This window comes from Plectropomus leopardus, chromosome 2, assembly GCF_008729295.1.
Source record: "Plectropomus leopardus isolate mb chromosome 2, YSFRI_Pleo_2.0, whole genome shotgun sequence".
NCBI lineage: Eukaryota > Metazoa > Chordata > Actinopteri > Perciformes > Serranidae > Plectropomus > Plectropomus leopardus.
In genome coordinates, this window is record NC_056464.1 from 26,040,692 (window position 1) to 26,066,248 (window position 25,557).

Sequence of the window (25,557 nt, forward strand, 5' to 3'; positions counted from 1 at the left end):
CGAATTGTTTTGGGAAATGCACCGACTGTGAGTGTTAAGGATTATTCGAGAAATGTACCAAAGCAACTGGAAAAACTGTTAATAAAAACTATTCCTGTGTGGAAAATGGAAAATAATTTGTTTTCTTCCCACAGTGTAAACATTAAATAAATACTAAAAAAAAAAAAAAAGAAAAAAGTGTTTTTTATGGACTTTTTTTCTAAGATGAGGGACTGTGGGTCTGTTTTGAGGTCTGTGATGTAAAAGCTCCCACTAAAAGGGAAACTGCGGAGCCCTTGGGAAATGTGAGCATAACATTTCAAAACTGAAATATCAAACGTGCTAAGGGAGAGGAGACATATAGCGTGCACACACGCACGCACCCACACATACACACACACGGGAGGGAAACACAAAGCATCAGGATATAAAAGAGGAGAAATGCTCTTTTCTGCAGGCCAGACATAATGTGAGGAGAGGACGTAAACCCCACCGGTCTGAAAACCCCATTAAAAGAGTGAATCTTATCAGGAGAGGATGAAGTGGCCGTAAGCTCGACTCCAATCCCCCTGGCAAACGATACGCGGCTGACCTTATTAACTCGGTACAGTAAAGCACCCGAGCGTGCGGCTGCAAACTGCCCAAGAGGCCGAGCTGTACCCAGGAGAGGAGGCTGCTGCTGCTGCTGACTGTACGGCACGAATATGGGCCCGATGAAACAGGTCAGGTCACATTTTCACAAATGAAGCCACTGATTTTCTCTGCGGAACAACAAGCACGTGTTCACACACACACACACACACACACACACACACACTCATGTTGTGGACTTACCTGTATCGCTCCTATGTTCTCCATCAGCTGGTCGGTGTTGGACGCCCCTAAAAGGACAGAGCTCACTCCCTCGTTCCGTAGGCACCACGCTGCAGGAGACCAGTAAACAGCAATGACACCCCAACCACGACTCAGGACGGACACACACACACACACACACACACACACACACACACACACTATCACAGCTTCACACAAACACACACATTTTTACAACATGTAACCATCACACACTAGTTTGATTTTTACAAATGAAAATCCCTTCACAACATAAAACTCTACAACATACAAAACACAAAACCTAACTGCTTCTGCAACATTTCCTGTCCACAAATGATATGAATATAAAAATAGAAGTATAGCTGGTCACAAATTCACATACCACATTATAAAAATAATCCACTAAAAGAGAAACGTATAATTTACGTACTAATATGTCAGCATGTTAAAGATAATCTCTATAAACAGAGTCTGCAAATGTATGCAGGTATCTGTGGGCAACGGTTCAAGATTTTGGTACCTGAAGTGTTCTGGATTTTGTTTGTAGTCCAGGTAAAGTTGATCAGGTTTGAGGAGGCAATGCAATCTTGGAACCCATCAGCTATCGTCTGACAACAATTCGTTTTCACATTCAAGGTTTTTTCTAATTTATCTGCATTCATATGAAGATATTTATTTACACAGATAAGCTGAAATGTTACCTTAACAAAACAGAATTTGAAAAAAAGAAAAACACCAAAAACAAAAAATACAAAACCATAATAACTGCATCTACAGCTTGATTAGTAACTTGAGATTCTCAAGTTGACTACTTAGGAAATATTGGCAGCTGCCTTTCGAGGCGGGAGATAGCTAACGGGTTCTGAGATTGTGTTATAGACGGTTTGGAAGAAGCTAATTTTAACTACTGTATATATAAACAGAGTATTTCTGTATGACAACTCAGCATAGGTTTTGTGAAATAAATGTAATGGAGCGAAAACTACAATATTTCTCTCTGAAATGAAGCTGATTGGAACATAAAAGCAAAATAAAGCAAACATGCTTAAGTACAAGTCAGCAAAATCGCCCTTCAGTGCAGTATTTAAGTAAAGGTGCCTTTATTCCAACATTGCACTCGGCCTAAATTAAATGCAGGAAACAGGCTTTTCCTGTGATCTCTGTGAGAAACAAAAACTCATCTCTGCTTGGTGTGCTGTTATAATTGCGAGCTGTGTTATGCAATACAACTGCATGCTTTTACAATTGAGGGAAATTTGCTTGTAAGCAGATTACAGCTTGAAAAGGGATGAAGAATTTAGCTGTAAAAATAGTGCGATTATAATTCTACATAGATCTTCCACTGCCAACAAGAGGAGAAAACTGCTGAAGGCCTTCCACTGGACTGAGTGTCGTCCTCCCCTCAGGCTGCTGAGACATCCACATCATCTATTAACTCTATCATCACCACCTGAACTCACCACCTGCTCCGTCAGCAGTGCGCCTCAGGAAGGAGTCCATCATTGTAATATAGTTCTTATTCAATACTGGAGTGCCTCAGTGATGTAGGGGACTACATGATGGACATAAATCTCCTGTGCTGCCTTCAGGAGCGCCGGAAGGATTTATGGTAATTGGGAGGGATGAGGGTTTCTGCTAATGGGCCGAGAAACCTAATCTATGACGCTGCGTTAGAGCCAGGGTGAAAAATCTGCAGTGATCTGCGCTGAGATGGGAGAGGCAATCCCAGATTTACTCGCCGTGTCGCTAACGTCTGACGCTTTAACAGCCCTCACAGGAGCCTATGTCTTCTGGGGGTTTGCACATTCTCACTTTCCTGCTTGACAGTGAATCTATATCCGTCTCTTGCTGTATTTATGTCTGGGATGCTATATAAATGCTGACACTGGAAACTGTTAAATACATGGTAACACCACAGATCTGCATGTGCAAATTTACACTATAAACATGTGTACATTCCTGACGTTGATATTTACATACTACTGTCTAAATGTATTGAAGGGACGGTGCCAGATCCTCGTTTATGAAGAGATCCTTTTTATCCTATCATTAATGCCACCTACGTAAAAAAATGTTAAAGCCACTTAGTACTTATTAAGCATACATTATACATTAAAACCCATTTTTATAGACTTGCTTTTATGTGATATCGTCTATTTTAGTTAATGTGTTTTAGTTAGTCTTTTAATTTATTTTTCAATTTATTGTTTTATTTTGTCTTGATTGTGTTGAATTCTATAATTAGTACTATATCTTTCACGTTTACTGCTTATATTCTTTGAATTGTATTTACTGTTACTGGTATGGGTTGTAATAGTTTTTTTTTGTAAGGAAATATTTCTGTCATTATTTCTCATTATCATCTGAATGTTATTTTGGCCTCAGATCTCTCATCTGATTCTACTTTAAATTTTGTCTAGCCTTAGTTCGGTATTTTTTTTAGCTCTTATAGTTATGTTGCATCTGCAAGAAACACGATTGCCTTGTTTGTCAAAGCACTTTGCAAACCCATTTTTTAAAAATGTTATATACATAAAATTATGATTATTATCATTGTTATTTACAATGTTTTAACATTTCTTATTCTCTAATTTTCTGATTAACCTTATCTTAAAAACTACAGCACACACACATACACACACACACACGTGACAGCACAACACAGCAACCCAGACAGCTGCCAGAGCGGTGTTGACCTCGGCCCGTCCGAGGCAGAGGGACGGACAGACAGACAGAAAGAGAGAGAGCGGCAGAGTGTATCTGCGTACCGATGGCGAGTTGGGGCAGAGTGCAGCCCAGCCGCTCCGCGATTGCCTGCAGCTCTTTCAACTTCGCCTGCTGACGCCGGCCCTCCTCGCTCAAGATCTTGTCCTTCAACCACTGGTAACCCTGTCGAAAACACAGCACACCTGCTCAAAAACACAGCCCTGCTCACACACCGCTGCGCCGCAGCTCCTGTGTCACCAGGGCCTGTTTTTAAACACGTGACTCTGTCTCCTGCCGTCTGCATCTCAGCCTGGGACACATGGCTATATCTACGCTTACTTTATATCATTAAATTACAAAGTTACAAACATAGCAGGAGGAAAATAATGCCTTTAGGCTAAAAAATATACATATCTATGCTCAGCTGAGGAATCTTTATAGTATCAAGAATTATACCACAATGCCATGAGTATCAAAATAGAAACTAGTCAGGACAATCAAAGAGCCAAAAAACCACAAACATCCACAGGCAACACTGAACCAAACAAGAAGCAGCACATTCCACACATGTCACCAAGAGCACTGCACAACACCAAAATGGAGAGCTACTTTCATCGCTGATCGACACAAACCACAGATACACAACATGCCACTCCACCACAACGACACATCGGTGCACTGAGTCAGGTGTTTGCTTTTGTGTGACGCAGACACTGAGCTGTTAAAAGTTAATCTGTTTCTTTAAAGTGAAATATTGTGCTGGATTTCTTCACTGACTTAAATAACTTAAACTGCTTCTACTTCTCATTGTTATTCTGGCTGCTTAGTTCTTTTATGCTTACTGAAAAACAAAAGCCTTTCAAAAATTAAGAAGAAGAACATACTGAAATGCTTCATGATCCATCTACCAGTTTAATTTAGTTGTAGTTGGTATCCATAGTCTCAAATACAAAACAATTTAGATGAAACATGCTTTGCTGCTGCTGCTGTGTGTATGGTTCGTATCGTGTTTGCTCATGTGCGTGCACTAAAATGAGTTAAGCTGACACCAGCTGGCAAACGGTGTCGAACAGCACCGCTGGGGAAGAGGTGCACAGTGCATGGCGTCAACCATGGCACTGGAAACACACAGATATGTGAGGTGCGCACAGTATACAGTACCTGAAAGACACAATATACACACAATAAACAAACAAACAAACAAACCAGCAACCAGTAGGGAGACAGCGAGCGGTGACACCAGCACAGATGATCAGAGTGGGATAGAGACAGATAACAGCGAGCGAGGGTTCGTGTACCTTCAGAGAGGCCCGAGAGTAGGGAGGCACCCTGCCGTCATATTTCCCTGAGATGATCCCACAGGCCAGTGGTGACCACGTCATGGCCCCCACACCTGAGGAGACACACATCATCATCATCATCATCATCATGACATCATCACTTCCTCATAGAGTTGTTGTCCTTCTGTCTTTGAAAATTGATTTTAACAACACAAAAGGTACAGTAGGTCCTTGCTGCACTAATTTAAATCTGTTATGTGGAACTTTTTTCTTTTTTTTTTTTTAAAGATTTTTTTTGGGCTTTTATTGCCTTTAATTGACAGGACAGTGTGAGCGTGAAAGGGAGAGAGAGAGAGAGAGACATGCAGCAAAGGACCGCTCTATCCACTGAGCCACCGGGCGCCCCAGAACTTTTATTTTCTGTTGAATCCTGTAAAAAATACTTTAAGTGTGTGTTATATATTAACGTACAGGATGCTCGTTTTCATCAAAAAATTTGGTTGCAAGCCTTTTCTGGCTTGTGTGTAAATACAGAACAGAAATCCTCCAACATAAAATTTTACTTTAAAACTGGCCATTGATTTTTACAGAATCCAACATGTTGCAGTCACAGATCATCTGTAGCCTTCCTGCAGCTCACAGAAGACCTCAACCAAAGCCACACAGCCATCACTGCTCACCTATCTTATGGAAGAGCTCAGGTAGCTGCACCTCCACCTTCTCTCTCTGGAACATGTGGTACTCAGCCTGCTCGCAGATGGGAGGAATCTGATTGAATTGTCGCGCCACAGAATAAGCTTCCTGAAGGAAAACATGGAAGAGACAAGACTAAGCTCATATACAGCAGTGTTAATTTCATTAATGAAAAGTATGAATATGTTCATCAACAACCTGTTTTTCTATGACAAAGATGAGACAGCACCGACGTCGCTATACAGTAAGTCTGACCATATCAACATGCAATATTGTTGACCAAAGCAGACAAAACTAAAATTTAGTTAAAAAAAACTTAATTTCTCTCTTTATTTTCACTGACAAATAAAGAAAATAAAAAAAACAAAACATTAAAGATTGACTGGTGAATATATGATGTGTGTGTGTGTGTGTGTGGTGGGTGTTGCAGTGTCGGTTATATGCAGGGTGTACTTACATGGTACTGTGGTGAGGCAAATAATGAATTTACTTGTGTTTTAATTAGATGATATGATAAAATCCTATGTGAAATAAGAAATGCTAAATATAATCTGATGACTAAAAAAGACTTTCCTTGACTTAAATCATACTAAAATAGTTTGGGGGTTTTGACTAAAACAAAACTAAACTGCCCAGACTTGAACTTCACTTAAAAAGACAGGATGAGGTTGACTAAATATGATATGAACTAACAAGAACATTAAACACAGGACTAAGACTAAATTAAAAAGTATAAAGCAATAGTTTATAAGTGGTGGGCCTGAATGGACCACAAGTGAAACGCCCACTTTATTTTGAAGTACAGTACATTTCTGGCACAGAGCTTTTATTTTGAAGTGTTGCAAAGTGTTTTTTAAAGTTTATGAAATAAAATGAAATATGTGGTAATTCATCTAATGTGTGGATCTCTAACAAATAACTAAGGGGAAATCTGGACCCCCTGGCTGGACCAGTTGGGAATCACTGGTATGACGAATATCAATGAAAGGAACAGAAACAGGAACAGGTGGGATAAAGCAAGGTCACAAAAACAACTGCTATGTTTAATATGTTTTATTTGCACTGTCATCTACACAGATACACTGAGTCTCACCATTATCTCCATTGGGCTCCAGCGGGATGTTCCCCAGTACATGGCCATGCCTTGATTTATCACATGGGTCATTGCTCGAACCGTTTCTGCGGGTAAAAATACACAGAATGTTAAAAACATCATCAATGCTGTTGTGTTTACAGAACAGTATTTTTTCTTTATTCTCTCTGAAGCCAACAGTGTCGTCACAGCCCGCAATGTGTCTGAGCTGCCGGTTCTGTATTATTATAAAACGAGTATTTGAATTGATAGCATTTGCAATCCAAATGGACTGAGCCATTCAGGAGAGAGGTGGGGAACCTGATTATGTTAATCAGAAGTGATTGATTGATTCATGCATATGAGAGTGACATCTATTCATAGAAAGGCACACTAAAATTACATTAATGTCACACGTTTTTTTTAAATTTGCAACCTGCTACAGGGGAACATAAATAGAAATTAATACGAGATGACAGGCACTAGCTCAAGTCTTTAATCAGAGACAAAGCGCCTTGACAAACTGGACTACAGCTGACGTATTTGAAGCAGAGATGGTTAAAAAAATATGGTTATATAAAATGAAAAATACATCAAGGATTAGTTTTTTATTCCCATTAATGTTCAGGCTGGATGTTACACAGATTAATCATGTTATTCTGCCAGAAAATCACTATATTTTATTTCAGGCCATCAGATAGGAACGTTTATTTGCAGACATATTGGACAGCCATTGAAATCCCACATTACCCTACTTTAATTTCCGTCTTTCCATTGGTCACAGTGGCATTATATACGAAGGCAAAAATACCAATCATGTTTGATAGCGATCTCGGTTTCCCAGACAAGATTGAGAGCACCAAAGTGCAATAAAAGGGGTGTGTGTCAACCCCCAATAATCCTCCATCCATCCATCTATTCATTGTGCTGTTTCTGAAAAGTCTCTCTGACAACCGAATCAGCTCTCCGTTCATCTAGTGGGCGCTTGGCTTAAGAGGGTTTCTCTGTAAACTGACAGAACAGCAGCTCACCACTACTTCACCCTGTACACTGCCCTTTAGCTACTGCCAGAATAAAACACGCCAGATGGTCGAATAACTGCGGTTCTGAAGACACAGACTCAAAGCTGTCCATGTGAACTGTGTGCAGTCTTTAAAGGGCAGATGAGCAAAAGAATCGCTTCGACTTTTACATCAAATAGCACCAGCTACGTCTGAGTTACTGTGAGTTACTGTGAGAGCCGGAGCCGCTGAAGCATCGAGCTAAAGGCAGGAAGATGACCTCTGACCGAACTCTAACCCAAAGGGAAACTCCAACACGGGAGCAGATGCGTGCTGTGTGACCAGCTGAGCCCACACACAGTTAGCACTCTGCCATTTAAAGGTCTCCAGCATCAGTATCTATCCTCATTCTGACTGTGGAGGTGGAAGCACCAGGAAAACATGCAGCATTTAAAAATAGATATTTCAGTTACAAGAGGTTTGTATGTCTAAGTCCTCGCATAGCAGTAGTCATAGAGACAGAAAAGAGGTGCATTTTTTATGTGCAATATGACAAAACATAAAGAAAACAAAGTTAAAGCTGGTGTAGGCAATCTAATTTTGGCATCATTGCGCAAAATCACATAATAAACTTTGAGTATGTTGTAATTCAGGTGGTTTTTGAGAACACAAGATTTGTGCACCTCCTCCTGGCTATTGGCTGTTCCACAAATGCAGATGTGCATGCAAGTCCCCTCAGTGACAGTCTGATTCAATGGCGAATAATCATGCTGAGAAAGTTGCTATTCTGGCATTGGCAGCAACTGCCAACATTGCACAGCAAACTAAAAAAGATAGAAAGACCTATCTAAAAATAGAGTCTAAAAGAGTCTGACAATAAACGAGCGAGAACTAGTCAATATCGGCAAAGCATTTCAGAGATGTAGAGTAAATGTTGCTATAATAGTCTAGCCTTTTGCTGACCAAAGCTAAAGGCTCACGGCTACAACTTCAAGTCCACGTTCATGTAGCTTAAAATTAGCCTCAAATCACAGTGTGTCTTCCACGTCACTCCCTGCCACTGTAGACCACACTGTGGCTCTGGGTGACATAACAGCCCAGAGTCCCCACTGGATCGGCAAACTTTCTGTTGCTGCTGTTACACAGGTTAAAAGCGACGCTGCCACTGGTCACCAGCATGCTGCGAAACTTGGCACTGGCAGAAAATAAATCCCTATAGCAGCCGACAGAGGGTCCATCTGCAAAGTTGCTGCCCTTTCTTTTTTTTGTGACTAATTACTTTTATTTATTTATTTTCAACACAACTTGCAGGTATAAATCAAACAATAATTGCTGTCAATATGTTGTATTCTTAAATTATGCTAATTTTTGTTTTTTTGCCTCTCCAGATTTCTGTCTACCCCAGCTTCTAAAGTGCGAGAGGAAAAGAAAAACAGGTGATAATTCAAAAGCAGTAGGATCAATAACATAATTACCTTCCATCGGTGTATTAGGGTCCGGTCTGTTCGCAAAAACCACATCCACATAGTCTAACTGCAGTCTTTCTAAAGAGGCCTTTAAACCTAGAAACAAGCGACACAGTTAGTTCAGTAACAGTCGTGAAGCTCTGCTATTGTGCTCTTCATAAAAACTTAATTTATATGCTGCCATATAAATAAAACAGAGGGTTCGCAAACTATTTCTTGCACCCAAAAGTTTTCTTAGCAACCCCATTATAAAAAGCACCCTTGATTCCCTGAAGCCAAATCAACTAATTAGGAAGTATTTTGTTGCTGCATTGTCAGCATTTAATTCATTAACCTGCAACTCTGCTTTTTACCTTCTATAATGTGTTTTCGGGATAAACCTCTTTCAGTCTCCGCTCTGCAAAAAAACAAAAGAATGTTATAAACAGTTTCTTGAAATATGACTTGACCAGCCCCCTCAGCGCTGATATAATATGATGCATCCTTTGTGAAATATGATCTAATAAATGTTTTATTGAAAGTATCTGACAAACAGTTTGGATGACACATGATCCCATTACCAGGGCCATCAAACAGAAAAATTATACGGGAGGATCGTTTCTCATCCGAGTCAAAAAAGCAGCCAGGTGAAACTTACTTTCCACCCCAGAAGATCTTTGTTGTTATCACCAGACTCGAACGTCTGAAAATGGAAAATGAAAGCACATCTGTTACAACATCTGCACAAACACGGAGAATTACATAAATAGCCTCATGTATAGGAGCTGGTGGTATCTGAGGTCGATACAAACCTTACATGCATTAAGAGCTACGATGAAAAGCTCAGACACCTCCTTTGGGTAATCATGCTTTATTCTTTCATTGTCACACTCACCCACATCCCACAATAAGTGTGACTGTGCCAGAACTCGGCCAGCACCAATGAATGAGTGTGTGTAGGCGTATAACCTGTCAGAGCTATACAAATGCCAATCCAGGGCCGACAAAAGTAGAGGACAAGGCACTAGAAGTTCATCCATTATTCAGCATCTTTGAGGAGGGACACAGGAGTGTGGGCATGGCACGACTGCCTCCATTAATCTTTCATCCCCCTACCTTACCGTTGCAGTTCACAACACACAGCCTTCCAATATGTGCAAGGAAGGAGATAATACAAGATTAGGGAGGCTGGCTGGGACGGAAATTAAAAAAAAGAAAACCACCAAACACAATTAAAGTGTGCCTCATACCTCCATCCTTTCTTCTTTATGATGTTTCCAAGCACCACCTCTGCCCTGCGAAGCAGACGCGGAGAGAAAATTTAGTAAGATAGTATTGAAATGATAACAGTGTTTACACCCAACTGTCTGAGTTATGACTTCAAGCCCTACGTTAAAAGGGACCCATTGCACTTTTTCTTACTTTCTGTCATATATATGTTGGGATGCATAATATTATTGACACATTATCTATATCAGCAGACTTTAAAATGAATATTGGTATCTGCCAACATGTTGATTTCTGCTGATATCACAAACCAATATATTACTTTTTAATTGACAATGTGAACATCTAAAAAAAACATCATCCCTAAGTTGAAGTATATTTTCTTATTTTGCACAATGAATGAAAATAACATACACTGAAAAGCATTGTATTTTATGTTTCCATCTGCTGGTGACAATAAGAGTATGCATAATAAGATGTTAATTCCACTACAGATATCAGTATCGGTTATTGGCCAAATGAGTTGTTTTAATATCAGCAAATCCAATATTGTACCTCCCTATATAAATAGTGTTACAATGCCGGATCTACATATTCTATGTGGTCAAAGTTTGAAATAATGAGGTAAACAAGCAAAAACCTTAGGTTTCCCACCGTTTTGAAAACTGTTTTCTAACATTTTTTACTTGTAAGACAAGCGGACAACAGTTCACAAGGATTAACATTTATATATCGGGGTAGGGTACCAAACATGGCAACAAAGCCAGCAACTGAGCTACGCACAGCCACCGGGCTGAACCTCAGACAGGAGGTGGAGATGCTCTGAGGCCGGGAAGCTCCATTGATTTCCCAGTGGGCAAAAACTATTGCTACAGTGCCAATCTGCCAATATTTTTGGCATCTGGTGTTTTTTTTTTTGCTATATTATTTTAGTATTAGGCCTAGAATCACTGATTGACGAGCAGACACACGCACACACACACACGCACACACACCACACGCACACACACACACACACACACACACACACACACACACACACACACACAAGCAGACAGACAAACAGAAGATTAGCTCTACTCTACGTTTGATTAAAAAAATCAGAGGAACAGAATCGCTGGTGCAGAATCCTGAAAGAGAAGCTGAGAGTGAGACTACGTCACTGCATCTTGTAAAAAAAATTAAGATTTTTTTTTTTTTGTTTTACAGAGAAAACTAAAATACTGAAAAAACGGTAGCACTGAGTACCAGTACTGAATCACAGGTATTGGTACTGGTGTCTGTTCAAATGTAAACACCCTTTTGATTCGATCATAAACTCCAGGCATGGTGTTTACATTACTTACACTGCAACATATAGCTACATGCCAACATCTGGATGACATTTACTTGGTTGCTGATGTTCACTTGAAAATGTCCAGCTGTGAAAATTTTGATTTAATAGCTTTAAGTGGTGATTTTTTTCCACAACAGAAAGTGCCACAATTCTTCATTATATACATCCCCCAGCTGCAATGATGGCGCAGAGACACCAAGAGCGCAGATGTGGATAACCTGAAAATGCTGACCAATTAGAGCAGACTGGGGATTTTTCAAGATGGGCTTAAAGAGACAGGCACTTAACTAGTGTTTCAGACAGACGGTTTACTCAGATGTTTCAGCACAGGCAGTATGAAGAAAATAACATGTTTTTTTAACATCAAAGTTGAACTTGAAAATGAGCATAATAGGTCCCCTTTACAGAGAGCAGTCCAGCTCTGCACACATACTATATAATACATAAAGGGAGCTTTGATTGGAAAGAGCACCTCTTTCGGACTGATGTGTGAGTGAACGAGCTGCCAGGTCAAAGTCAGCGGGGCCCGGGACCAGCTGTGCTGAGGAGCAACCACTATGTTACTCATTAGCATCCACAGGGGTGCTAATGAGTGACATTATGATCAACATGGGGCTCATTAGGGCTGGGCAGAGACCTGTCAGTAGGACGTCTCTCCAGTCCTCTCACTCTGACAAATAATGAGACACCTCATGTAGCACAGTGTCAGATAAAATGTGTCTAAAAAACTGCAACAACTATGGCTTGTTTTGTATTCATTGTGTGTACACTGATGAATAAAGCCAGCTGCTCTAACCAATGCAGTTAAAATAAACATTTTGTTGCCAAGTGTTAAACACGTTGTTGAAAAACTACAAGGACTATAATTTATCTCACCTATGACACAGCACATTTGTGCAGTGTGTCTGTGTTGAGTGTCCAGACAGTGTGACATGTGGTTGTGATAATCAGATGGAGGTGTATCAGTCAGCTAAATTAGAAATACAGATGGCTTATACCAGACTGAGAGTCTACCATGTTCAAATGTTAGTTACTGGGGCTTCAAAATGAAAGAATGTAAAAGGAAAATTCCGCCATCTATTTTGATAATCAACTAAACTTTTGTTAAGCCAAGCTTCTTAATTGTAAGGATTATGTTTAGGTTTTGGACTGTTGGTCAGAAATTTCAAGACGTCATTTTGGACTCTCATTTTGGAAATTGTGAAGGGAATTTTATACTATTTTCTGATATTTTATAGACAAAAGTAATAAATCCTGCAGACTATCTGCAGATTGATCAATAATAAAATGAGCCATTGCAGCCCTCGTTTGGTTAGTGAGCAAGTAATGTTGGAAGTAGATCTTCAGACAACTATATTTAATAGTAAATAATTTTAGTTTTACTTTTAGGTGGACTGAAAAATAAGTGTTACAAATGATGTAAAATTGATGTTTATTTGAAAAGAGTCACTATTCTGAAATTCTACAGTGAAGGTGGTGAGTTGAATTAGTGTGACCCAAAGTCAGAAGAGCAACAATCGTAAAAAGACCAAGACCAAGCATAAAAAAATATCATAAATGCGGGCACTGATAATCCCCTCATGATGCTGCTCAAAATAACTGATAACCTTTGGGAAACTTCCTGCAACTGATCTCTTTTCTGCTTGTTTGAGATTTCATGCAAAAAGCTTTTTTTTTTTATAAAAACTTTCTGTGACTTTTGTTGTGAAAATGGCCTTAGAAATAAATCTTTACTTAAACGTTTCACCCCCTCATCTACCTCCAACTTCACCTTGTACATACATTTTTTCTTTCTGACAGGAAGAGTTATTGGAGGTTAATTTAATTATTCTCTCTATGTGATTCTTCACACATTTTGCTGTGTCATGCTGCATATTGATGAACCTATTGGTGCTGTGCAGCACTGTATATTTATAAACTGTATGTGTGTATGTGAGTCTGTGCTAACGCTTTGCAGGTACAGATGTATGGATGCTTGAAAAGCAGGGTTACACAGATGACTGAATGTCAATTAAAGGAACCAGCAGGGATGCAGCGACTTGCAGCAAAACCTTGAAATAGATTCAACTTTTGGAAAAACGAAACCCAACACTGCAATGTGGTGGCCAATCACATAACTGGCAGTCAGACCGGAAAGATGGCCACATGTTTGGAAACAAGCAATACACTCTCTTTCAACTGTGAAATATAATAGGAAATAAAGTATGTATTAACAGCTTGTGTGTAATATCCTACAAAGAAGAGTACTTGCTGTGTGTGTTTGTGTGTGTGTCCCTGCATGTGTCTTTTGTGTCAGTAGAAATACTACATTAAAAATAATCATATGGTATTCTAAAGATCGCCACACAAACTTACAGCTCATCGCTGTAGGTGGATTTGGTGCTGTGTTCACAGTACAAATGACAAAGTAACAGCCTGATCAAAAGCATTCAGCTGAGTCACTGTTTAATTTGATTGGTTGAGTTTGATTTGAAGCACTTCAATAAGCGTTCATCTTAGAACTACAAGGTTCTATCTGACATTTTTGTCAAAATTGAGTTATTCATATATACTTAGTCTGTGTCAAGTCATAAACATTATGTGAGGTGTTTTGCACATTTTTGGAAATTTTAAATAGAAAACAAAGACAATATGCTATTTGGAATGAAAAACTTTAAAGCTCAATATCTCAAAATCATAATGCAGATAAAAATGTATAATTCTAATGCTGCGAAGTGTCGGGCGTCACTTTGTAGTCTCATGCTACCAGCTTCCATTGAAAATGACTAGTAGCCTGTTGCTGTGTCGCTAAGAAGGCGAAGTTTGATGTTTCTGAGGGCTGCAATGCGTCTGTGGGCTGCACTCTGAGCTACTTTGTTGTAAAGTGCAAGTAAGAAAATATGAAAAACTCAAAAATATGAATTTTGTATGCAGAGGGTGTTGTGATATCATCATGCTTTAATATTAAATCCTGCATGTGCTTTATAATTTATTTTGTTCTCTTCTTGTTTGTCACTTATAAAGCTAAATGTATTCAAATATTTACACTGGTTCACTCTGCTGATCAAACATGCTGCAGGTACAGCAGGGGCTGAACATCTACCGCCCAGTTCAGACCCTGCCAGCTGGACCCATGCCTTTTTAAACAACGAGCACTCAAGCGCTCCCCTGAGAGCAATAAAGTGTGTGTTTGTGTGCATGTGTGTGTGTGTGTTCCTGGCAAACACCCACACAGTGCCCTGCATGTTGCCCTTCTGAAATGTGAGTAATCTGAGAGCCCAAACAGAAGGTACAATGTGCCTTAAGCAGGTTGACTTTCTTCATCCATCTAATAATTAGCTCTTTATTCCAGCGCCGAGTCGATGTTGTGACTTACGGCAGAAGTCAGTGACCACAATGCTGCATTATTCATGCATTTACAATATTTTATTACTCTCAGATTTCCCTGTAATTATCCCTCGCATTTCTCACTGGGTTCACACAATACCATGCAATTACTATGCATGGAGTGAAATGTCTCAGCCTGAAAGAAAACGAAGAAGGAAATTACTCGCATACTTTTAACGCCATATGTGTTTGCTGATAACAGCCACCACACAGCTATTACACATAGTTATTTATATTTCTGAGAATTACTGGCCTGCATATTGGCATGGATACGCTAGTTATGAATCAATATCTAAATATCTATATGTACTGAGTGTTTATTTTGTAGCAGTGTCTCTCTTTTGCAGGGCTAGAGACCAAACAAACATGCAAAATAAACAACTGCTATACACTGTGCACGGGCAGAACAAGGATTGGGTGCCCAAGTTACAAACCTCATTAATCTGTCCACGCTCGAGACACAGAATCCACATTACAGCAGCCGACTGTACAGCCACTTGCACCACTTCACGTTCTCTAAGTCTGGCTGATGAAGAAATCACAGTAAACCAGAACCAACGACTTCACATGAAAGCTTTCTCCATTCTGATGTGCAAAGTGTGTGATTTGTTCTACTCTCCTGTATGTGTGTAATATAAGCTCCTCAGTGCTGCTTTGCAGTGGAAGCTGTCAGGATTAACACCTGTGCAACACATACCGAGCTGTGTGACATGCTGTCACAAACATTTGCACGTGTCTAACAGATTTGTCGTTTCTGTCGAAGTGTGGTCTGTTTTATGGAGGCACGATGATCACAGTAACAGTTGGTAAAACTTCTGTGTCAAAGATCAACTTTTTTTGAGCCAATCCTAAATCAACAAGACAAACAGATTGTTAAAGCCTCCCAGAACAATGAAGCATGTAGCGATGACGTCTAGCAGGCAACAGCTGCTGAGGCATTAGATGTATAAACCACTGAGACCTGCTGCATTTTCCTGCCTTTATGTAGTCTTTTGATTTATTTTTATTTTTTTGTGAGACACTCTGATGCATCTCCCCAAACATAATGGCAAAACTAGGCTATTCTTGAGAGGATTAAATAAAGGACTTGGTGCTGTTAATCAGAGATACTGTTTGCAAAGGATAATCCCTTAGATTATTTCAAAGCACCCAAGTTACTACAAAGCCAGATTAATCCACACGAATTTAAATCATCACTACATTCAGCGTAAGGCAGTATGAGGCTGCTTTCTGAGGTTAAAAATATCAACACTGGCTGGCCTGTAATTTTAGAAAAAGACTATGAATATCTGGACTCTCATAAATGCAACAACAACGTGTTGCTGAAAAGGAAATTCAGGTTTAAGATGAAGGACAGAGACGTTAATCTACTGTGTCCATTAATGTGTCTCTAAAACTTCTTTGTGGCAACAAAAGAGTCCCATGAAAACTATTGGAAGTGGTATTATGGTTATAGAGTGATGCGATTTTCAAAAGTAATTTTGCACACCTTTCATTACCAGAGAAAATCTCCCTCACCTTTATTGTATTTGGGTGGTGTCAAAGATTCTGCACATCATATTGACCCTACTGGCATGGCTTCACACCAATAGTAGAGTAATAATGTGTTTTTGTGATGTGGATAAAGTGACTAAGAATGTGCGCAATTAGTTGACTAGTCCATTAAACGTTGCTGCCCTCAAGTTGGTACAAGACTACCTCATCGGTTAAACTTATTATCAAGACACGAAGAGGAAAACGTGAGGAGCAAGACTCACTAGCAGCTCTGATCATCAACTCTTAGACTCAATGGATGGAACTGCGTCGCTCTGCCCGCGGACATTCAACATGAAAAGTAGGTCCGAGTCTTACACACACTGGATTTCTTCTTGCTAATGAGAGAGGTGCTTCTGGGCGCATGGGAGACCCCGACAAGCCTGTATGTGTGTGTGTGTGTGTGTTTTTGTGTGTGTGTGTGTGTGTGTGTGTGTGTGTGTGTGTGTGTGTGTGTCATTTTTTTACATACTCCGTAATAAATTGCTATTTCTGAACTAGGGCTGTCAGCATTAATTAATTGCGAAATAATCAATGTCCGTACATAACATTTTTTTTATCCTGTTGAACGCTGACTGACATTTCTGTCTTTAAGAGTTTTAAAGCTACAATGATGACACTGGTATCATCAAACTAGAAGACGTGAGAAATTCAGTGGTACCAACAATATCGTGCTTGCTTCTCAGTGGGGGTGGAATTATGCTCCAAACTTCAGATACATTTTGGTGATGGTAAAACGGTATGGCCATTTCACAGGGATCCCTTAGAAGATATCTGAATAAAAATGCAGGGTTTTTTTTTTTTTGCTGTCATTTGATTTCTAATCCAGACAATCTGGTAAGAATTGCTTAACCCTGTCAATATGGACTTCATAACTGTTTTGAAATGCAAAATAATGCAACTGTAAACATGTAATCGAGAAAATGTGATTAATCAGGATAATCAGGATTAAAATTGAAATTCTGTGATTAATTGCCGTTTAAAAAATTAATCGTTTGACAGCTGTATTTTTAACATTAGTGCAGTGACTTTTTGTCATGTTTTGAAGGATAATGTGCAAATCATAATGCACGGTGCAAAGTGCCACACATTTCAGCAGCATTTAGAATACAACTTGGTTTTGAAAACTGTCATGAATGATTTCAGATGGCTCTTTCTCATATGTACAATATTTTTTTAGACAGAGTTTAACCGTACAGATTGAATTGTGCTCAGTTTTAACTTTCGGAGTGTTTTCTTACTTTTAGAAAGGTCGACTAGTCTACCTGGTGTGTTTATAATTAATCATGAGTGAGCTGCTTGCTAATATTTGGTGTTACTGCTCCCTGCTATGTGACCTGTAGCACAGGATATACTCACTTGCCAGCAGCGTAGACCTCCGCTGTGTCAAACAGATTGATGCCATTTTCATAGGCCAGAGTCATCAGCTGCTCTGCCATCTGTTGAGAGATCGGGGAGAAGGAACAGAGAGGGGGATAGAAAGGGTGAGGGACCTCTGATGCGAGGTGTTAGGACTTTTCAATTATTAAACCTCCTTCACAAGACTACAGGCGGTTGTTGTGGCTTTTGGCTTCCTGTAACATGTTTATTCTCTGGCTGCTGACTCCCTCCGGCAGTATGTTTTCACTGTCAGTAAAAAAATAGGCTTCCTGAGCAACCCAGGATGCGTCAGATCGTGTGGAGGGTTTCCATTCCTGAGCTTTGATTGATGTAAGATGACAAAATGCATCTGTTCTCACCTCATCCGTTATCTGTCCACCAAACGTCACCCATGTTCCTAGAGAAGACGGCAGAGAGGTGGGGTCAGAGTGTCAGTACATAAGCTCACATGTGCATGCAGTGATACTGTAAGTTCTACACACCTGATACTGTAACATAGTGTGACTAAAACAAGTGCTAACTAAAAAAATTACCTCAACTTGAATAAAATATTTGAGCTATTTCTGCAGAGTCTCTAGAACTTTCCACTCAACTTATATTTTCACACTCTGGGCCCCATGTTACACCTGATTCAAAGCGACGCACAGCACAGTGCAACTGTCAAACTGATGCAGTTGTTATTTTCACAGCCAGTGCCCACGTTGTGTTAGTAGCAAATGTGCTCATGCCCATCTGTGCACCCATGGGCGTGTGGGTCTTAAAATGAGGAGTTGTCAGGCGCAATGTATTGCTATTTTGAGATAGCAGAAAGCCGTTGTGCCATTGACCAAGCAAAACCTGGTCTAAAATGAATAGCTCAATAATTTGCACATAGTGAGATATGTCTACATAGACAGATCCACAACACATGTACACTCTGCTTGTTACACAATCAGGGACACAGAGATGGGCTGTATGTGGGTGAAATAATACAGCATTAATGAGCAGATTATTAATGAAAGTCTCTGAAATGTGAACATAGCAGAGAGCAGAGCAGAGCTGCTGTCTGACTTCCTTTTAAGAGACACATTGTGCACATTTATGCACGAGGAGCAGTCTAATTGCACTGATTATTTTGGAAACTTAAGGTTTGGATCTGTTGGATCTGCGGATCTGTCAAGTTTAAAACTACAGTTTTTAGTATTGCTGCAACAATGTCCCATGATATTTGCTGCATTGGCAATGCTCTTACTGCATTACTCTCAGCAGAATACCACTAGCCTCTCCAATTTACAGAGTTAGCCATGTAAATAGCAATGCACCAGGTGCACCTGGGTTTTACAGGGACAGGGAAATGTCACCCAGATTGGTTGGATTAATGTTACACCCAAAACACACCTTTGATTATTTAAAGTAGTAAATACAACCCCTTTGCCCCTTTGAGTGCCAGGATCCCACAGTTTTCCCAATCCTCCTGCTAGTTTTTTCATGTCATTTAGCTTAACATCTTCATTTTTTAGTTCAGCAGCTTGTTGTAACTTGGTAGTGGATTCTTCACCATGTTGCTAGTGCATTTCAGCACAGAACAGCTTTTGGGTAACTTTGTGTTCTTTGCCAAGAGACATAAGTGACAGGGAGGCACCCTCACACAATACAAAGTCAATTAAGAGCGATGAGTTGTTTTCCCCTCAGGTAGGGGTGGGACTTAAATGTGCTCTGTCTCTCTAGATCGTTTTTAATAGGGCTGTCTGTGTAAAAACACAATTTCCTCTCCTCACAAAGTCTTTGGTTGTGCAGCAAACTTCTCAGTGTGTCTCATGATCCAAAAGGCTCTTACCTAATCCGAGGCAGGACACCCGCAGGCCCGACTTCCCAAGGTTTCTGTCAAAACAGAGAGAATTACATTAACATTAATGCAGCACTGAGGTGGCAGAGATTTATGATATTCTGCACTCCAGCAGTGGCTATGACCATTCGTAACTTTGACTGATTGATAAATAAATAAATAACCCTGCCACTCTCCCGTAATGTGGGGAAAGTCTGTTACTCAGGTGGAAGCTTTAAGTCATGAAAGCTGAGAACAACGGGGTACAGAAGGCAGCGTGCATCTACTGCAGCACTGACACATGTATGATGGACGTTTAAGGAAGGACAGAAACACGTGTGCCAACAATAAGAATCTATACGTGTGCACTGTTAAATGTCAGGGGAAAGTCAGAGAGACGAAACAGGTCTTAAGCAGGCCCACCATGACATCCACTGAAATTTCTTACAGCACACCAGGATCCCTCAGCCGCCATCTGACTAAAATCCCCCCACAGCAACGCAGAAGCCTGACTACTCACAACAGCTCGCTCTTAAAGCTGGCGTCTCTGAGCCTATCACAGTGCAGACAGACTCCTCTGCTGACAATCACAGCTTTGGTTGGTCTTTGATTCTTTTGTGCAAGCTTTTAAAATTATCAGAAATGTCTATGGCTCCTGGTTTAAAGCACTGACATAACTGATTTGCTCAAATTTGTTGGTGTATTTTTTTCTTCTTCAGACCTTAATAGTTCTGTTTCATCACTGATGTAAGAAATGATACAAACATACAAAATGAAATGTGCTACCTCTGGTCAACCTACTTTAAGAGATAAGCTGGCAGTAAAGAGATAAAAGAAATGTGGCATCACAGATGATGTAACATGTGCAGGAGTCAAAGTGAACGTGTGGGAGGATATCTAATATATTTTTACAAGACTGCCTGTATAGGAATGCAGTTGAAATGAAAAGGAGTAGAAAGGGAGACAGTGGATAGGTGTGCTGTGCTGTGTGTGTGCAGATGTGTGTTACATGACTGCTCTTGTGACTGCATGTGTGAGTGGGAATGTGTGTGTGTGTGTGGGTGTTTTGTGAAGCCATGATAAGATTGCTGAATTGCTGCAGTGACTAACAAAACACTTCATTCAATGTGGTCTGAACGCAGAGTCCAAAAAAACTGACTGAACCATTTAAAATAAATACGAAAATTTTAACAGTATCCCATCCCCTCTAAGCAGGTTAAGTGGGCTACATTTGTGTTGTAGTGAATTAAAAAAAAATGCTTCAAGTTTCTTTTTGATGTATCTCCATATCGTTTCTATTTCAGGAGAGTTAATCCAGTTAAATTTTCACATCATTAGTTCCACTCTTTCTTCACTGAACCACCATGGATGCGAGCAGTCTCCATTCATTTATATTCTTTGTTTTCTTTGTTTTAATTCACAGTAGAAATCAACCTTTTTGGAGCTGCTAGGAGGTTTCACTGAGAATTAAATCACATCCAGTTGTTCATTTTGCAAGTAAAGCATTTGGGTCAGGCTTACTCACAACAAGAAGTCTCATTAAAAGAATCTGATTTGGTCAGTGAGGTCTGTAATCGTGTTACAGTTTGAATGCAAGAGCTTGATGATGTCGTGTATTGGAGCCCGCTGACTTATAAGTAAACATAGTCAGTCATGAGGGAGAAGAGAGAGAGAGAGATAAGGGAATCCAGTGGGACCACGTGTCCTCACCGTCCACAGCGGTGACAAGGTTAAAACAAGTCCCCTCTGGCAAACCACTGGAGCCAATCTACAATTAACTGCCTCTTAATTGCGTGAGTAAAGTGGGGGGGGGGGGGGGGGCTTGGTTTAACCTTGTCCCCGCTGGGGGCGGGGGGGTTGCTGCTCGTCGTCACGGACAGAGATAACTGGAACCAAAAGCAGTGTATTGACTGAAACTGTTAGTGGAGCATATTTGTGATATGTTTGCGTAATGCAAAATATCTTCTTCACTACTCATCTTAAGTAGTTTGTCTCTAAAAATGTGCTACTGTATATCCAGCACTGTCTTAAGCCTTGCACTTCTACAGACTTAAACACCTAATGTGCTTAAATGAATTGGTGTTGCTTCATATGTTAATACATGGTGCACAAGCACGTTAAGAAAACGAGATGCACAGTAAACCTGTCTAATTAGATCATCTAAGAACAACCGTATACACTTGCTTCTAGAGTTACACCATTTTCATCAGCGTGTTAGGGCTTATCACAAAGCGAAGCTTACTGTGTAAGTGTTGCATAAGCATGCTTTAACCATGCATACTGCACATACAGTGCCAGTGCATTTAAGCACTTCCCCAAACCTAAAAATAAGTAACCAGGATATCAGAATACACAGCTCTGCCCTTGCCTTTGTTCTCATTGTAAGGATGTCCCTTTGTCAGCACATTGTTGTGTTCAATATTTTACTAGACTGGCCTTGAATACTGCATTGTGCGTTTCTGCAATGACCCTCTGCCAGGGCCTGTAAGCAGGCTGGGGTCAGGTTCCCGCTGATCCTCAGCAGACATAAAGCGTAACAGTAAAGTCATCTCGCTCACATCCTCCTCAATAATGAAGGAGACAGGCACAGTACAAGACAGCAACACCGCTGCAGCCGCAGGGACAAAGCCTGACACGTAGTGACCACAGCACACATCTGGTCTGCTTGTTTACTTTAAAATCCAAGGTAGGCTAACCTTTCTCAGAGTTGACAGCCTTCTGATCCCATCAGCCTGAAGCTCAGGTGGACAAAGCAAAGGTTTTCATTTTGGTATGTTGGTTTATTTCATTGAGGATGGATTAGGTATCTTTTTGAAACTTGTGTACACAAAGGTTGCATTTAACTTCAGCTTGACACAATGAATCCTGCCTGTCTAAGTCAATCGCTGAGCTCTGCTGATGAGTTTTGCCACCATTGATTGAAGCTGACCTGTGGAAAATAGCAGAGGTTATTTTTCCAACAAGGTCAACATGCAGCAGGACCTGTCAGAGGTCACCTGACCTTTCAGTCACGTATTATTGATTACTGGATTTTTGAATACAGTATTCAACACGAAGAACATGAAATAGAAAAGAAAAAGATGTGTGGAACATCAACACACATAGCAAGTATACACGGATGAATATAAGTAGGTTAAATTACTTCTGCTAACTAAGCCATTGCACTCCTATATTTTTGCCTATAATTAAAGTAGAAACAACTTTGTTACCACTGTGGCAAAGACAACCGGATCACTTTATATTTTTCGAAGAGTGTGGTAACTACCTACGACACCGGACACACTGCATTTTGCTTTCCATAGCTACTTTGGCTGCCATTTCCCCTACTGCAAAGAACTTACACTATCTTGGTAATGGGTGATAGCTGCAGAGTAAAACAAAAGTGTTATGCTCTTCCTGTTTTGATTGCAAAGCGGTTGATGTACTTCCGTTTTGTTTGATTCAGTAAGACAGAAAACAATAACCTGCACAAGACACATCTGCTGTACAAACACAAAACATAAATTTTCAAAGAAATCTGGGGATATGAGCTGGTGAGGAGTTCAGTCTACGGTTGCTACCTTTACATTTTTACTTCTGCAGGGCATCAACTACATGCCTGTCATGTTAGATCTGCTGTAAAGTGTTTTAGTTGAAGTGATTGAGAGATATTGGTATTAACAAAGGAGCAGAATTACATCAGTTCTTTCCAGATTAAAGGCTTTACACTGAAACATCATAAACTGGTCAGGCATCAGACAGGACTGGAAGTATGGAGTCAGCAAACTGGTTGTGAGAGAGGACTGAAAGTCAATGTGAAGTCAGCGGACAGACAGGACGGGACAGGACAGAGTGATGAATGAGGAAACAAGGTCGCAGAGCTGTAAAGAAGAACGTGTTGAGAGAAATGTTCACCGTGCAGAACTATTAATACTACCTAACTCGTGGTTTCGACTTCAGAAAAACACAGACCGAATGGCACGAGCTCGTGTTGGCTGCAGGTGGTTTCCTCCTCCATTGAGGTTTATGTAACATCCACTTAAAGGAGCGACGCTGGAGAATATTGGATTAGAAATGTCCTGACTAGGCAATAAGAACGAGAGGAATAGGGTGAGCCACTTCGCTCTGTAAAGGCTGCTTATACATTTTAACTGTATTTAAAGGAACAATCTGCCCAAAAATTTAAATTTCACTATTATCTGCTCCTCCATTTCAGTTAAACCTTCACAAGCTACGGTAAGCCATGTATCCAGTTATCTTCAGTTCACCTCAGTGCTAAGAAACATGAATGACTGTCACCATGAGGCTCTCTTCACTTCCTGCCAGCTGGATGAGCAATTTCTGGTTTCAGAAAGAGTCTAAGACGGATTTGTGGGGGTGAGTTGTGACTGGAGATGAAGGGTACAAACTTTTTTTCCTGAGTTAAATTGTTGTTTTTAGGGAATAGGTTGACATTTTGGGAAATAAAGTAACATGTTTTCTTGCCAAGTTTGACAAGAAAATCGATAAAATAGGAAAACATTTGTTTAACTGCACATAAAAACTGGAAGCAGGAGGAAACAGCCAGTCCAGCTCTCTCCAAACTAGATTAAAACAATCTGTCCAAGTTGCATCTCTTATGCTTATTAATTAACAAGTTGGTTTTTTTTTTAACTTTGCAGAGAGCCAGGCCCCAACTTCCAGGTCTCATGCTAAGCTACAATAGCTTCATAATGAATGGATTGATATGAAATTGATATTGATTTTCTCATCTAACTATGCAAAAAAAGCACTAAAAATATTTTCCAACAAAGTTGAATTATTCATTTAAGTTCACAATACAACACAGGGCTTCACTCTTACAGAAGATTCCGAATATCCAAAATCACTAATTTTGTGTCCTTCGGCTCTTGGAGCTCACACATTACATGTTTTGGTAAATACACCATAAAATTCAAGATAACATTAAGTCCAAACTGAGCTGTGACCAAAAGTGGGACTTTAAAACATTCACTTAAAGTATGTTTGCACAAATAAACAAAAAAGATCTGGATGAAACTATAGCTTCAAAAATAGTTTTAGTTTGTATATTATGCCAGAGACCATTAATATAGAAGCCAGCTCGATTAGGAGTCACGTCCTGTAGCTGTGTCGTCTGGGTTTCATCCCGACGGTCCTGATTCAATACACTTTCATGGGAGAGGTAAATATGAGCACAGATAAGCTACAATACTTTCCCCCCAGAGTCACTAAAGTAAATACTGGACCCATTTTTCACAAGCCCCATATCCTCAGAACACTGTGACAATAAAATGGCATTTTTCAGACTGATAAACAGGGAGAAAATTACTTTGTCTGAGACATGTCTCCGTCTGAGATCTGACAACAACTGATGTGATTGTGTAGTTGTGAGCTTAGATCAGATATTAAAGCCAGCAGATAAAAACATGTGGCAAAATGAGAAGCAACATTAAATGTGCACTAGAACGTTTTTTTTTTTTTTTGTTATCTATTCAAGATTCACAACACTTCAAAACGAGGTGGCAGAATGTGGAAGGGACGCCACGAGGAAGACTGAAAACATACATCATTTCATACCATTGGCACAACTTGTAATGTATCATCTTTTGTTTTATAACATATTTGATTATGCAGAACCAAAGTTATGCAGATCTCTAAACAATCTTCAAAAAAATTAATTATTACCTAATATTTTTGCTACTGGGAAATGCCCTTTTGGGTGTCAGCCACAGGGTTCCCACACATTTTAATGGGTAGAATTTCAGAACTTTTCAAATGACTTTTCAATGACCAATAATAAATATTTTTTTCTTTCCTCACTTGCCCAGCGTTTTCCAAACATATCTGATTAAAACTCTATCAAACAGTATTTAAATCACTGGCATACATGAAGGGAGAGACAGAACACAGGGAGAAAATAAA

The 25,557-nt window shown here is 39.9% G+C and overlaps 1 protein-coding gene across 3 annotated transcripts in view; it reads right to left on the reverse strand.

Moving 5' to 3' along the window:
- The window catches only part of kcnab2a (potassium voltage-gated channel subfamily A regulatory beta subunit 2a), a 110,822-nt gene that overhangs the window by 3,192 nt on the left and 82,073 nt on the right, over positions 1–25,557 (reverse strand). For all 3 annotated transcript variants that reach the window (XM_042506533.1, XM_042506523.1, XM_042506514.1), the window contains 12 exons: positions 19,669–19,712; positions 18,212–18,249; positions 17,832–17,911; positions 10,261–10,305; positions 9,669–9,713; positions 9,385–9,428; positions 9,041–9,127; positions 6,586–6,671; positions 5,480–5,600; positions 4,818–4,912; positions 3,582–3,702; positions 814–902 (listed from right to left, as the gene is read on the reverse strand). In XM_042506533.1, the coding sequence (XP_042362467.1) occupies positions 814–902; positions 3,582–3,702; positions 4,818–4,912; positions 5,480–5,600; positions 6,586–6,671; positions 9,041–9,127; positions 9,385–9,428; positions 9,669–9,713; positions 10,261–10,305; positions 17,832–17,911; positions 18,212–18,249; positions 19,669–19,712 (895 nt within the window). The remainder of the gene's footprint in view (positions 1–813; positions 903–3,581; positions 3,703–4,817; positions 4,913–5,479; positions 5,601–6,585; positions 6,672–9,040; positions 9,128–9,384; positions 9,429–9,668; positions 9,714–10,260; positions 10,306–17,831; positions 17,912–18,211; positions 18,250–19,668; positions 19,713–25,557) is intronic.